Source organism: Corvus brachyrhynchos, unplaced genomic scaffold, assembly GCF_000691975.1.
Source record: "Corvus brachyrhynchos isolate BGI_N302 unplaced genomic scaffold, ASM69197v1 scaffold14, whole genome shotgun sequence".
Classification (NCBI taxonomy): Eukaryota; Metazoa; Chordata; class Aves; order Passeriformes; family Corvidae; genus Corvus; species Corvus brachyrhynchos.
In genome coordinates this window covers 16446223-16461285 of record NW_008239110.1, presented here as the reverse complement: position 1 = coordinate 16461285, position 15063 = coordinate 16446223, and the positions used below count along the sequence as shown (strand labels likewise).

The 15063-nt window shown below is 36.0% G+C and overlaps 1 protein-coding gene across 3 annotated transcripts in view; it reads right to left on the bottom strand.

Moving 5' to 3' along the window:
• Positions 1 to 15063, bottom strand: part of LAMA2 (laminin subunit alpha 2) — a 263456-nt gene that overhangs the window by 72414 nt on the left and 175979 nt on the right. For all 3 annotated transcript variants that reach the window (XM_017739565.1, XM_017739567.1, XM_017739566.1), the window contains exons 32-35: positions 13169 to 13311; positions 12548 to 12646; positions 7787 to 7898; positions 4279 to 4441 (exon numbers count right to left, since the gene is read on the bottom strand). In XM_017739565.1, the coding sequence (XP_017595054.1) occupies positions 4279 to 4441; positions 7787 to 7898; positions 12548 to 12646; positions 13169 to 13311 (517 nt within the window). The remainder of the gene's footprint in view (positions 1 to 4278; positions 4442 to 7786; positions 7899 to 12547; positions 12647 to 13168; positions 13312 to 15063) is intronic.

Below are 15063 nucleotides of genomic sequence, written 5' to 3'. Positions count from 1 at the left end.
ACCAAATAATCTGAATATTCTGAATAATATGCAAATGAAATAGAAAAACTAAATCTCAGAGAAAATTAAATTAAGTCTCAAAGTAATTTTCAAGATGATGCACACTTAATAAAGTGAAATGACAGCTGTTTTTAAGCCCTTTCTTAAAGGAGAAATTTTTAAATTTCACTAAGGTCTCATTTATGAAGCAGAATATATGCAAATATCCTCCATTGAAGACTTCTTTTTTCTACTTTTTTTTGGTAAATTTCCATTCTTGAGATCTGACTAGCAAAGTGAGGTTTTCTGAAACATTTCAACTTGTCTAAAATATTTCCTTCACTCACATTAATGTGACATGTGACACAAAGTGGTTTCCTTCCTTGAACTGAGGAGGATTTGTAGATATGCCCAATTTCAAGCTGCCTTGAAGCAGACAACTGCTTTAGACTAGACAGTCAAAAATCATAAATGCTTTCCAGTGAAATCAGAAAACCAGACCCAGATGATCCTTGGATTTATGACTCCCAGTAGTCAAAAAATTTTGCTTATCTAAAATAAATTCTGGAATATTTTTAATGGATTTTTCTGACCCCAGATTTAAGGGAATGGAGTACTGTCATCTGCCTACCTCGAATCAATTTCACACAAGGCAACACTACTGTGTTAATCCAGTGATATGTCAAGGGCAGGGGGAAAAAAAAAAAAAAGGCACTTCAGGCACTTCCAAAATGATGCTTTAGAGATAAGAAAAATCCTAAGTAAACAGGAACTCATAGGATAGATAATAACTAGAGAAGAAATTTATCATGTTTCCACCTAGGACAGATTAAGTGTTTCTTCCTGTTTCATTATGCCAAAGTGTGGAAAACAAGAACTGTATTTTCTGAAAAACACTGCAGTTTGGCCTGCCTACATTCAGTTCCATTACGAATCTTCTAAAAATAATCATGTAAATAAATGCACACCAAAAAGATGTGGGAAAGGAGGAAAATATATGCTGACACTGGAATAATTTAGATGAAGGGTCTGAAGTGGAGCCAAGAAAAGTCAAATTGTTATCTTAGCTTTGGGCTGTCCTGAGATGGATTAGGATTTTTTTCCCATCAGTTCTGCCTTTGGTTTTGATGAAAAAAATTATTCACATCTTGAATTCACAACTTCTGAGGACAAAATATTTAATCAAAAACGAAATCCCAATATTGACACCCTGTCACAGAAGTGTAGAAAGGAATTCAGGATTTCTCTCATACCTCCTCCATTATTCTTCTATAAGAAGCTCATGTCTTACACTTCTGGCAAATTTTGACACCCTTATGACTCTGCAGTTCTGGAGGAAAGGTACAAAACAGATGGATTTCCTTTTTATTCCCTTGCCTCATAGCACAGTTCAAACTGCTTATCCATCCAATAGTCTACCCCAAAATTCTTCCTTGGTGCTCTAAAGATAACACCTTTGTATTGATCTGTTGTGCATTTTCCCTCTGCTCTTTCTAATGAAGTATGAGGCAATCTGTCCCACGTAATCCCTTGCTTTAGAATTTCTGTGTGACTGGACTGCGCCACATTTCTTGAAATACTCTCTTATACACTTAAGCTGTGCTGCTTTCACTGGATACCATCCTAGAAAAAGAATAAAACTATACAAAATGGTTGAAGTTTTAGAAGGAACAATCACAGATCTGGCCTAAGACCTGGAATGCTGGATGGTCAGGATCTTCAAAATAAGTGCAAGAGAACAAACAAGATTAGAAATTGATGAAAAACTGATTAAAACCCACCAACTGCACGTGAGAGTCTAAATATGTTAGAATTTCCCTATCAGGAGAAGAAATAAGCATTGTAACATCATGAATAGCATGGATCATGAACAGCATGGTGATCAACTGTCCAGTGTCTCTCCAAAAAAAAAAAGAGAAAATATCAGGAAGCAATGTCTAAACACAAGAGGCATATCTTCCAACACTGTATGGCTGAGTTATGCAATTCAATCTTCCAGGAAAGTGGATGAAAAAAGTTCACAGAGGCTCAGAAGCCATCAGACAAATTTGTGGAAGAAAAAGTCGCACAAAGATAAAGCGACTCAGCATACTAAACAGAAGGAAAGAATTCTGGCTCACAGCATCCCTTGATAGCAACTCAGTGGCATCTGAGAAAACATGCAGGAATGTTATACAATAGTGAAAGATTTATTTCATAAATATGAAAATCGCGGCAGTTCAGAACAGCAACTGGTGTATTTCTCTGTATGCTCTTTTTAGAGTGAAATTAGCGACTAATGCGCCATTCCAGTACATGAAGGCAATCAGATTACAGCCCAGATTTGAAAATTTTGAAGGAAAATAAGAGAAAAAAATGCATATATAAGAGAAGCTTTGCCTTCTATGAGAGCAAGAAGACTTCACTTAAGTTTTGAGAATTCAGTGAAAACATAGGAGAGAATCCACTGAATCTTGTCATTCTGTTCTTGGACAAAATTCTGAAAACAGAATACAATCACTGATGAAAGACATCTCACCAAAGAGTAAGCATGATTAACTACCTCAAAGTGATCATGAGGCTGCCAAGAGCCTTACTTTATTCAAAAGTAAGAATTTCTAAATGGGTCTGTAAAGAATACGTATGAGCACAGCGATCCACACACATGCATGTGTGCCTGCAGAGTTTTTAGAATGATCCTTCTTCCTTCTTCCTTGCAGAGTGTATCCTATCCAGTATCTTACTACATTATTTAAACAATTTTATAAGGTTTTTCTTTAAGACGCAGTTTCAGAAAGCAACATCTAGGGTCCTTTCCTCCCTGTAATGCACAGTGACTAATTTTCCTTCTGTTGAGTTCACTGCCAAAATTTCTTGGATCTCAGTAACTGCCTATAAAGAGGTAACCCTATCCATAATATAAACCATACAACTTTGATTGAAATCAATGAATATATTAATGCATCTCTTAATACAAAATGTATTCCTTTATCAAGAAATTTAAACACTCGCTTTGTACATTTCAGGAAGAATGGAAGGAGAGAAGTTCTTTCCCTCAAGAAAGCCCTAATGCATTTTCTACTCTAGCTATTGGGCTAGAGTAGGAAATTATTTCATCGTAGTCTGACAGTTTCATGTCGGCTGTAGGATTTGAGGACTAATAACACCATGTTTGAAAGGTCCTTCTACAGCCTGTCCTAAACTTGCTGACAGCACTTTCAAAGGTCTGGCTAAATTTTTCTCATCCCTACTTTTTCCTGGTTTATTTCTGTGTATGAGTAGAGAAGGCGCAGAAGAGGCTCAGTGGAATCAGATGAAAAAGCAATAAAACATTGCTCAAAAATAAGTTTGCAATATATTCTTTCCCCAGAGAACAGAAAGCAAAGCTATCAGAGTTATGGGAAGAAATACTGTACTGGCAGAATTTCCAGAAAATGATTTGGTTTATAAAGTCTAAGGTAGGCAGTGAAAATCTGATTCTATACTGCCTGGAATTCTTAGCTAATTTTGTATTCCATTTATGTCTCCTTACAGTATGCATGCACCTGATAACTGACATTTTCAGGCCTGAATAACTCTATCCCAGACAGTTTTCTGATCCATCACAACTCCAATGGACCATGTCGCTGCTCAGCTGGATTCCCTGCTAGTTGTTCGCACCAGTGAAGAGCTAAGCAAAGTCTACCTCTAGAAATTTGCCATGTCTTACTCATACAGAAGTAACAAACGACCAGAACTTTAACTTCAAGCCAAGTATTTTTCTGAATCAGATAAGTTTTCAGCATTTTGCATAATGCTTTATAAACAGCTGCCAATATAATTATATACATACATTTATTTACGGATAATTAGATAACCAAACCCTGGGCTTCTGAACTATGCCACAGAGATGGGATATTCTGGCCTACACTACTATAAACATGGCAAAATACATTCTTTTTGACTGTTTAAACTATTGAACAAACTTTCCAGACAGATAATATTTTTATTAGACCAACTAGTTTTCCAGGAGAAAACCCCAAGCTTCCAGATGAAATTTTTAGTACAAAAGCCATTCATCAGGTCTGACGCAGAAGCTAAAAAGAAACTGAGAAAAATTAGAATTCAATTAGAAATGTTGCTGGTACCCGTGGAGCAGAGAAGTAATTTTCTAGGGATTGCTTTCCACATACCTAAGCATTTCCAAAAATGCAAATGCTATCTTAACAGATATAAAGTATTAGACTCAGATAGAAAACTTGATTGGCAAACATGACAACCACATTTACAAAGGTCAGACATTGTCACTAGGAGGTTGAAGACTGGGGTCTCTCTACTCACTTTAATTCATCTTGAGCTATTTTTTCTTGCATACTGAGCTCTCTATTTCTCATCTCTATGACCATTCTTTCAGCCTCACTCTGCAGTTCTGGAAGACTCTTCTCCAAAGCCTTGTCTGGAGTTCTGAGTGTCTCATCCAGTTTTACAGCATCTTCATTTGCAGCTGCAGGGGACCAAAATGTATTTATGTAAGGAGCTAGTAATTAAAAACAACAAAGAAGCTTTAAGCATCTGCCCATCAACTCTATCAGCAAGTGGAACACAACTTGCACTGGTTATTTCTGCTGTGAAATACAAAGGATGGTTAATCCAGTGATCAATAACAAATGAGAAAGTAATATATGTTTAATCAAACCTTTTATTATAGTTCACTTTTCTACACAATAATTTAAGAAGTCTTTATATCCAATACAAGAAATATATTGCTCCCCTCCTCCTCCTCCTGAAAGAAACAATTTGCACTGAACCTTCCAAACAAGCAGAAAATAATCTGCTATATTGATGGTAGAATTAAGGAGCAGGCAGTACAAGCAATGAAAATTACACTAAATTACTTTTGGAGAACCTCAAAATATGCCATTTTTAGCATTCAGACTTAACAGTGCTAGGAAGCATAAACAATTGTGAAATTTTAGAAAATGAAGCAGAAGAGGAATGAAAGACACCCACAGATGTCTGAACCCACTCATGTGTTTAGAAGAAGATACCCAGAAATGGAAAAGAAAAACATGGAGGTTGGAATTTATGAAGGTATACTGTAAATGTGTTTGGAACAGCTGAATTATTCTTAACTGATAAAGCTGTATACAGGGCATCATAGTCAAGGACGGACTAAAATCTTTCTGCCATAGCACACCACAACATATTAGAATACACACTTTCACAAGCAACTAGGTCACTTATGACAATCAGTTCCATCTTCAATTTTAAAAAGTACTGCTGCCCTTCCATAGGTACAGAGTTCCCGAGCAACTGATTTCTCCAAAACGGGACTGTTCCTGGTCACATAGATACTTCTGAATATTTAAATTAAATCTTTAATTAAAGAAAGTAAAATCAGTCTTTCAACCTTCAAATAAATGACTATTTCATCTACACATTGCATAGGTTTAGAGCAAATTAAGAAGAAAATTCTAATCTAATGATATTTTTGATTAGCTGGTGAGAACTGAGATTTGTATCTTTAGTCATGAGTGGTTATGTATGGAGTAGTGAGGTCTGGAAAAAGACTACACTCTGCTCAAATGGATCGCCGATCACTTCCATATGTAATATATTATGTACCATTACCAAGTTACCTCAGGCCAGGAATAGGCCTATATATATTTTTTTTTTAAAATTCTGGAATAAAAAATATGTAACTCCCCTGAATATTTACCTTAAAAGAGAAAATTAATATGTCAGCTAAGCTTTTCTTAGGTTCAGAAAAATTCATACCTAGTTTTATCCTTCTCTTCTCTAACCATGTTTTGTTTTGTGTCTTGGTATGCTGCAAATATCAGAGTCCAGTGGTGGTAAAAGATTTGGGCGCACTGACATAGACAAATGCTAGGAAGTGCAAAGCAGGGAAATTAGTTACAAAGAAAGAAAATTAGTTACAGCTACTCAGAAGTTCAGAAAGTCAACAATCAGCTCAGTAGATGTGAATCAATAGTCAGAGTATGGTCATTAGAACAAATCACTACAAGCTTCTCACTTTTAATGAGGAGTTTTGTCAGCTAGGTAAAAGGTATGAATGAGAAGAATGTAGCTGTGTTATGAATCACCATTGGCACCCAGCTGTAAAAAAATGTTATTGGGACGTTATTAGGAGAGCTGACACAGGCAAGTTTTACTCCTTCTGAAGAGCAAGACACTGAAGAAACCTCATTTCATACTTTTTACCTGTGGTCAGGAAACACAGACATAATTTTCAACAGAGGAAGGGAAATTACATGAAGGTGAGCAAGAGATTTGGAAGAATACTCTTTTGTGTGACTCAGTCTAGAAAAAAAGGGGCCAAAATGGAATATGATTCCTCTCTGCAAACATAGTTGGGGGTGGGGGAAGAAGTACTACAGAGAGGAAAAAACATCTACTTGAACTAAAGAAAAAGGTTTGCAAAAGAACACATGATGACAAACTAAACGTGAATATTTTTTGCTAGAAATGTGAACTATTGTAATTATGAAGAGTACTGAAACCGCCTCCTATCCAGATTGTGTGTATTTGTGGAAACTACTTTGAAGATGAGGTTTAAAAAGGTTTTTGATAGCAGGGGAGTGGATGCTTTAACCCATGAGGTATCTCTCAATCCTGCACTCTTGTATTTCATGTATTCTTAAAATTTTAACTTGGCCACTAGGCAAACACATTGATTTTAAAGTCTTTGTCTACTTCTAAGATACTGCATAAATTTACTTCACCCCCTCAATGTTTTTTAACTCTGTACTTCCTTCTGCTAAACCTGCTTGAGGAAATTTTTATTTGGGTTACAAACACTGGGCATAAACTTTGTAGAGTCAAAGAATTCATTTTGCTCAGCATCCCAAATTCATCCTGAAATATGAAGAACGGGGTCTTTAGTTTTAAAAAGTTCTTAAAAACTTGCTCACTTTTTCTTGTTGCTTTTCACACATCTTTTTCTTGTCAAAGTTACAAGTCCTAAAGAGATCCTAAATTGCTGTTCAGTTCACCTTCAAAGCATATACAGGGATTTGTTACATTAAAGGCAATATAAAATGTATTTTATAGCACTTGGACAAAAGTGGAAGCTTTCCCTTTCAATGAAATGGGCCTTCAGAAGCATAGCTACTAAAATTAGTACTGGAGGGAATATCTGGAGGAGGAAAGAACTGATAAGTATTTTTCAAGTAAAAAACCTGCCTGTATTTGCCAATTATTTTCGTATTTTTCAGCCATTATCTTATTTAATAGCTTTATGAAATATATAGTTTTTGCTTCTTGAGGCCGTCTACAATACTTTTCTCATAAGTATTTACTGCAGTGTAAGGGCAGTGAATCAGTCTGTGGAAGAGAAAGCGTTGGCTTGGCTCCATGCTTAGGTAGTCACTAGCAAATTCCAAGCAGCAGATGTTCATTAACAGCAAGAAGTAAATGCATTTTTGTAGTAAAGTTGGCAAATTAAGATGAATTGTTAATGTACCAAGTGCTAAAATTACATCTAACTTTTTTACCAAAACATGCTTTGAAAATAAACAAAAGCTAAGGCCTGTTTCGTTACTTCATCATAACAGCTCTTCAGATAACGGCAAAAATTCTAATGGAACATGCTCAGTTTTCTTCTAGTCTTTGTTCACAATTATCAATACACTAAGTGTTTATATAAACTGCACACACAGATTTGAAAAAATCCGAAGACAGTTTATTGCCTTTTCTTCACTCAACATTTAAAGCACATGACATTTCTTAGCAATTGAAATCTTCTTCACTGTCTCTCAGACCCTTTTCCCCTACCATCCTCCAGTTTTCTTGAGAAACAACTCAAGTATTTTAATTTTTCCAATACCTTCAGCAGCTTGGAGAATGCCTTTGACGAACTGTCCAAGAGATTTTGCTCTGTCATTAGTCCTCTCGGCATCCTGCCTGGTCTGCTCACCATCTGCTGTCACCTTGGTAGCCTGGTGATACAAATTCAGGGAAAATATAATTAATGAACAGGACAAGGCTGCACTATGTTATACTCCTACTGACTGAATCCATGTACAAAACTTTCCTCAGGCCAGAGGCAATCAATGAATTATTGATCAGACGCATGGGAAATGAAATGCTCTGTTCAAGTACACAATTAAATTTTATTACCTTTTCCTTTAAATGGAAATTGGAAGGCTTTATTTTAGGTTCTTAGAAACCCTACTTGTGTGCAGCAGCACACCAATGGAGACAGGATGAAATTATCCACTGAATAATAATATCTTTGCTTAAAGAAATGTTGTTTGGAACCTTTTAATAGATTCTTTGGGGAATACTTTCCATAGTTTCACAAATGTGTACTTTTCGATTGACAAAGTGCAGCAGGGATCATGACCTCTTTGCTTCTTCCCTCGAGGTGTTCTCAAAGACACAGTTCATTCCAACAAGCAAGAAGAACTTTAAATCAATACATTAATTTGACCAAGAAAGAGAGAGGAAAAAAAAAGAGTAGTTTTATTCGGCTCTAATGCTTGAAGTTGTTAGTTTATAACATATTGGGGTGCTCAGTAAAATTTTAGTTTTGTGTTACTAAATGCTTTATAATTGTACTGAATCACAGCAGAAGCAGGAAGAGAGACATCTGCAGACCTGAAAAACATGCCAAGGAAAGGAATCATGTTAGGACTTTCTACTTAGCTCTTGAGGTCCCTATTTACAAAATGGACCCTTTTTTATTAAAAAGAAGCTGAACCTTTCAAGACACCAAGCTTGTTGGGCTGTAAAGCAAAAAAAAAAAAAAAAACAACAAACCCAACAAACCAAAAACCAAAAAACCCCCAACAAATAAAACCCTAGCTTTCTTCTTTAGTGATTACATTCCCAAAAAATCTCGAAATAGGGCATTATGAATTTCGCAGTCTCTATGAAATGGCTAGAAAGTCAATAATTCAAAATGAGTTTAGGTTTTCCCTGACGTGAACTGCACAAATTGTTTCTCCCTTACAAAAAAAACCCCCACACTTTTCAGTAATAGTCAGAGGAGTAGTAGCACTTAAACACATTTATTTTTGCCTGATTATCTTCTAGGTGGAAGCCCTCAAGGTACTTTAGGACATCTGGGTTTCCAAAATGAAATCCCTGGCATCATCATACCACTTACAATTTTGGGCTACTTCAGAGTAGTTACACTGAAAGTAACTTACACTGAATGCAATTTATATGAAAATGGTTCAGGTAAATAGAAGTATACAGGAAGAATTAAGAACCCATGCAGAGTGGGGGGAGTTTGTTCTATTCCATCCCTCTATCAGTAGAAGATCATGTCTTTTCACACTGGCACAGCTTTAATCATACTATTGATTACTTCCTCTAAGATTTAGAAACCCTTTTTAGCTGCCTGGATACAGAACTAAAATACTGTTACAGTGAGCTGTAAGAGGCAAATGGGACAGAAAAAAGGCAAAAATTCTAAATGGTCTTGATGGACCACCACTCTAACCCTGCTTGGCATTTCTGATGTTTAATTCTTCATGTAATTGAGAATACCTTATTATTTATTGTCAAACCCTCCACAAGCAGCCTTTTATTCTTTGAGTTTTATTTGCTTGGAATATTCACATTCAGTTTTATTATATTCTATAATATTTCTAAACCCTTTGCTACAAAAGGTGCTTTATAACTTACATATATCTTCCTTAGTTTTGATTACTACTTCCACATTCACACTAATTCGAGCTGGCCACTTTAACCTCTCTATTTATGACTGAATAGCACGTACTACATTTTTGTGAAAATTAATCTGCCATTGAACAATTTTCATTTCCTTTCAGTGACAGATCTCTTTAGTACTTAAATCCCATTCAGGTCCACTGAAAGCTTTCTGCATTTTGACAGAATTTGCTCTGCTGAAAAATAGGCTTTTGCTTCATTATCTGGTCTAGCTTTAACTCTGTAAACCAAATTAAATGGCAAACATCCTTCATACTGTAGCTGGCCATTCCATGGCTAATTAAATGTTTTCATTTTTTAATAAGGTCCTACTGGTTTTATACACATTCAATATACTGCAGTTTACCACTTTTATAAGGTCAGTCTTCAGCATCTTCTAACAGTTTAAAGAGACCCAACAAACTCTTGCTGTGGGAGCAACAAGGGTCAGGTAGACTGGACCCAGAGCAAGGGTTTCGAATGAATCTTCAAGAAGTTATCTGGACACAAATAAAACTTTCTGGCATAAAGGAGATCCTTATCACAGAAACCAGTAAAGAAAATATTTGAGATCAGTGAACACACTTTGGTGATGTCCACAGTGATGGAAATTCTATGAAAGGCCTTGGAGTAGCCACTTAGCAATTTAAACTACAAGCAAGTATTAGCAACTATGTTCACATTTTCGTTTTGGTTTTGTTTCTACATTTATTTAGTCTGAGGACTTAATCAAGCCTTAAGGAACTCCTCTAGATAGCATCTGGAGGGTGTCCTACAGGAATTTCTCCAGCTAGTGAGCTGCAGACCACAGAAGGAAGTGTAAACACAGACCTCACTGTACAGATGGAAGTTCTTGGCTCTCCCTCCAAATGTCTCCAGCTATTGCAAACTAAGTTACCTCTGCTACTACTTCCAGGAATTTTTGAGTTAAAGAAATTCAGTACTTTGGGAGAAAGGTGAGAGTTTCCAAAGACAAAAGAAGCATTTTGATCAAGATGAGCGATTCTGATCCCTGTCTTTCTTGAAGGCTCTGAAGGTACCTAATTAGAAGGGAAGTGGGGGTTTTGATGAAATGCAGTGAACTGAAAGGAACTGAAGACCTCAGGCCTTCCGTTGGTGCTTGGTATGGGAATTTGCATGCAAACATGTTAACATAATTAGTGCAAGAAAGACATGAGGATCTTCTACATGGCAAAGTAAATGAAGCACAGAATAATGTAAAAGAAGGGAAAGGAATGCTGCACTGAAGTAAGAGATCATTGGTTGAAAAGAGACCACATGGAAGCAAAATCCCCAAAGGTTTTGTAGTGACTGAATTCTATTGTCTTCTATATTTTATCTTAAAATGGTTAGAATATTTTTTCATAGAAACAGATTCCTCACCAATCCTCACCAGCTTTTTTCCTCATCAGTACTGGTTTCACTTGGAAAATATAATGAGCCTGCAAATCAGATACAGGGAAAAACTCCAGCATCTGTGGTAGTACTACGTACTCCAAGTGCCAGCCATCATGTAGTTATCAGCTGTATCTTCATTTGGAAATGAAGCCTTGAACACACTACATCAGGACTCACACTTTGTTTTGGAACATTATTCTTGTTTACAAACACAGAAAGAGAAAGCTAGGACCTGCCACCAGTTGCCAGTCCCCAAATTTAAAAAAAAAAACAACCCACCCCAAACTACTCCAAACAACTCTGTAAGGATAACTGGAAATCATAAGTCTACTTAGTCACCACAATGATGAAAAATTGCAGAGAGGGAGTGGTGATAATGTGGCCACCATAATAACTCCTCTAAGATCACACTTTTGATATGTTTTTCCTTCCACGAGTAGTCTACAGAAGGTCAGAATCTGCATTATTTTAGGTCTTCTCTATAGGGGCAATTGGAAAAGGTTATTAAAAAGAGTAAATTCACAAGAGGGAAAAAGTTGTCTTAGCCTAAGATTGAGAAACTTTAATAGAAAAAATATAATCTTCCCTGCTTGTAGAGCTGACACGGGTTAAAATTCCAGCTAGACTTAAAACTACCACAGTCGCTTCTTGCAGAAAAATACAAGATCAAACAGAAGTGGAAAATCAAGCTTTCTCACAATGTGAGTATGTACACATACATACTCGTGTACACATGTGCATGGGTGCCTACATATGCAAACACACCACACATGCTACAGATGCTTTCTTACCCACTACCCATTTCAAAACTGAATAAAATCCACACAAAGAAAACAGTTTCTCTGAGAATTTTAGTTCCATAAGCCATGTACAATTTACAGACATGACGCTAAAACTGCCTGGAGTTTATGTGATCCTCTGAGGTGTACATTGATCAGTACAGTACTACACATCTTTCTTATTTGATTCTTTTGATTCACGATCATGACTTTAGGTAGTTCTTCACACCCGTGTACTTTGGACAGCTTTAGTTACACTGAGGCTGGTTCATTTCCCTATTTTTTCTCCACTAGGTGGCACAATTTATATTATTTTCTTAGACATTGTCTTTACTGACCAAAATGAGGTCTACATTGAAATAAAACTTTTGTAAAAAAAAGAGAGTATATAGCACATCTACTGAAATCCAGAAGACTCTAACTATCCTCATAAATGAAATCTAGAATACATATATTTAACTAAACTCACACACCTCTTTAGTGTCAGCTCTTCCAGATAAGATCATGCTTGGGTGCTCCGTATGGACATGAAAAAGCTTTCTTACCTTATTAGGAAGTTTTGCAAAAAATATATGTCAATATATTGCTCCAAAACAAGGGATTGTTAGAGGACTTGCTGCCACTTCAGACACTGAGACTGAGAAGCATCTTATAATTCACCTATTCATTCATGTTTAATTCATATTCAGAAGATTTCTGTCATTATCTAGCCTTAACCAAGCCCATAGACCTCAATGTGATCACAGACATACTCTTGTCAGTAGTTCATCCATTTCTGTCATGAGGGTATCCAGATTTTCTCGTGCTAGCTGAAGAAATCTCTCTGGTGCTCGCTGAGGTGAAAGCAAATGCTGTTGGGAAAGAGACGGGAGAGTGAAAAATCTGTATGCAACGGATGTTAGTGCTTCCAAATACTGAAGAGAAGAAACATCAAACATTTCCTTTTCATCACAATATGCAATCCCTTTTGTCATTGACTCGTGTCACATTCATCCAATAGGCTTTTTTCAGGAATCTTGACAACTTTACATAACTTGTAAGTATGGTAAGGAACATACAGTATATAAAATAAACAACCACTTCATAGACCATCAGCCGGAAAACCATTTTATTTGTATGCAATATGGCTTTTCTATGCCAGAAGTACAAATCCTTGCACATGTGTTCAGAAATTGCTGCTGCAAGATTTATTTATTAAACTAAATAAAAATAAAAAACTGTGATACTTATTTATCAACCAAAGCGAACCTGAAATAATTAAATCTTGAATTTTTCCTCTTCCCTGAAGCTAGTCACAGCTGTATGGTTGAACAGATTCAAGTACAGTTGTACTGAAGCTCTGTTATTTATGCATGTGAATACCACCAACATACCTTTAATTCCTGTGTCGTGTTCTCAAATCCATGTAACATTTTATATGGAGCAGGTAGTGGACCACTAAGGTTAACACTCAGGATCATCTGGTTTAGCCGATCCAGGTCATTGAGAAGGAGTCCTGTGCATTCATCATCACAAGCTGGGGGAAGAACAACAAAGCTCATTTCTTCCTGCTAAACATTTAAGACATATGTTTGATTTAGAAATTGTATGGCACACATGCAACTCTGTGGGAGGTAACAGTAATTTCATATATATTACTCCAAAAGTGTAATGTGAGCAAAAATGGCAACAACAACTAGGGAATAGGAGACACATTATTGCATAGGACTTAGTAATGGGATAGTTTAATATAAAACACAAAGATCAAAATTGATAGGCTTACCTCACAAAAAGAGGAAATAATTAATGTTGTCCATTATGGACTAGCCAATATAAAATATTGAATTATACAGGTAATTTGAATGAAATTTGAGAAAAGTGGATGGGTAATTTGGAAAATCTAAGGAGCTCTGCAAGAAACATAGTATGCTTATGGATTTGAATACAAGAAGAAACCTAAAAAAATCTCCATATAACAGCATGGCCAAGCATACTAAACCTGTAATGCAGACAGCTGAAAGCTTCCTGGTAAAAATACTGATAGTTTTCTTTAAAAAAATGCTTTTCCCTACTTCTTTCCACTAACCAGCTTATAAGCTTTTCATGTATGATTCTTTTCTTGCAAATATCCTTCAGGATGAAAAATATTGTTGTGTGCTGCATATATCAAAAGGAGTTTGCATTTTTTTCCCCCTTGCTTTCGATTAACTATCACAAGAAATTCTCATCTCATATCATTTATGCAGCAGACAGGAGAATTCTTCATCCTTTAGAACAGAGTTATGGGAATACCTTTCTGTTTCTCTGCATAAAGACTACACAGAACTGGCAAGCACAAACATCTCAGGAGATGAAGCAAACTGTGAAACAATGAATTCACTGGTGATGTTAAGAGACATGGAGAGTTGTACCTAAAGTTTTACAAGTGTGTAATTATTTATTTCAGCAAAGCTAGGCAGTTTAATAGCTAAAAAACCCCCACTAAGCAAAGTGTATGTTTTTGTAGAAAAGAGAAGTAGTTTTCAAAAGAGAATTACTTCTTTTTTCCCTGAAATCTATTCTTCATATAGATTAAATTTTTTCTGTTCATTAAAGTTTTCACAGTTACCTAAATATGGTTCTTATTCTGTTGACTATTCAATATAGCAATGACAAAGTGTGGAGTCAAATACAGAGAAAAAAAAAAAAAAAGAAAATTATTTTAGTCCACCATGAAACTCAAGTGATGATTGAAAAGGAGACAAGGTAGACACTGGATTAGTGTAGTAAGAAGTGGGTGCAGAAAGCTAGATACTATTGTTAGTTTAAGACTTCCTTTTGCATTTTCATTGCTTCCATTTGCAGACTTCTTCCTCCTGTTTCACAGTATTTTGTTACATAAGCTGAACTGCACTGGAACTGCAGTCAATAACTGTGGGCATGATACATTCTGATTTATGCCTCTACATGAAATTTAACCTCCCCCCCAACTTATTATCATCCCAGTTCTTGCCATCTGTGTGCTTGCCTTTAGAAGCCTGAGAGAATTAAAAGAAAAGCAAGTTTTACAGCAAATAGTGTTTTATATAACAAACACCTGTTCTGTAGCTGATCAAGGAGGTAAGGAGAACTGATAATCATTTTGCAGGACGAAAATAAATGATCTTGGACCTGAATAGAGTTGGCCTCTATAGTCTGGTTTTTGCTGTGGTTTTTTTTCTGATATATTATTTTACTTATGAAACAAGTGAAATCTATTCACCTTCAAAGTTCACCTAGTGGTTGGTAATAAATTGTAAAAATTTGTTAT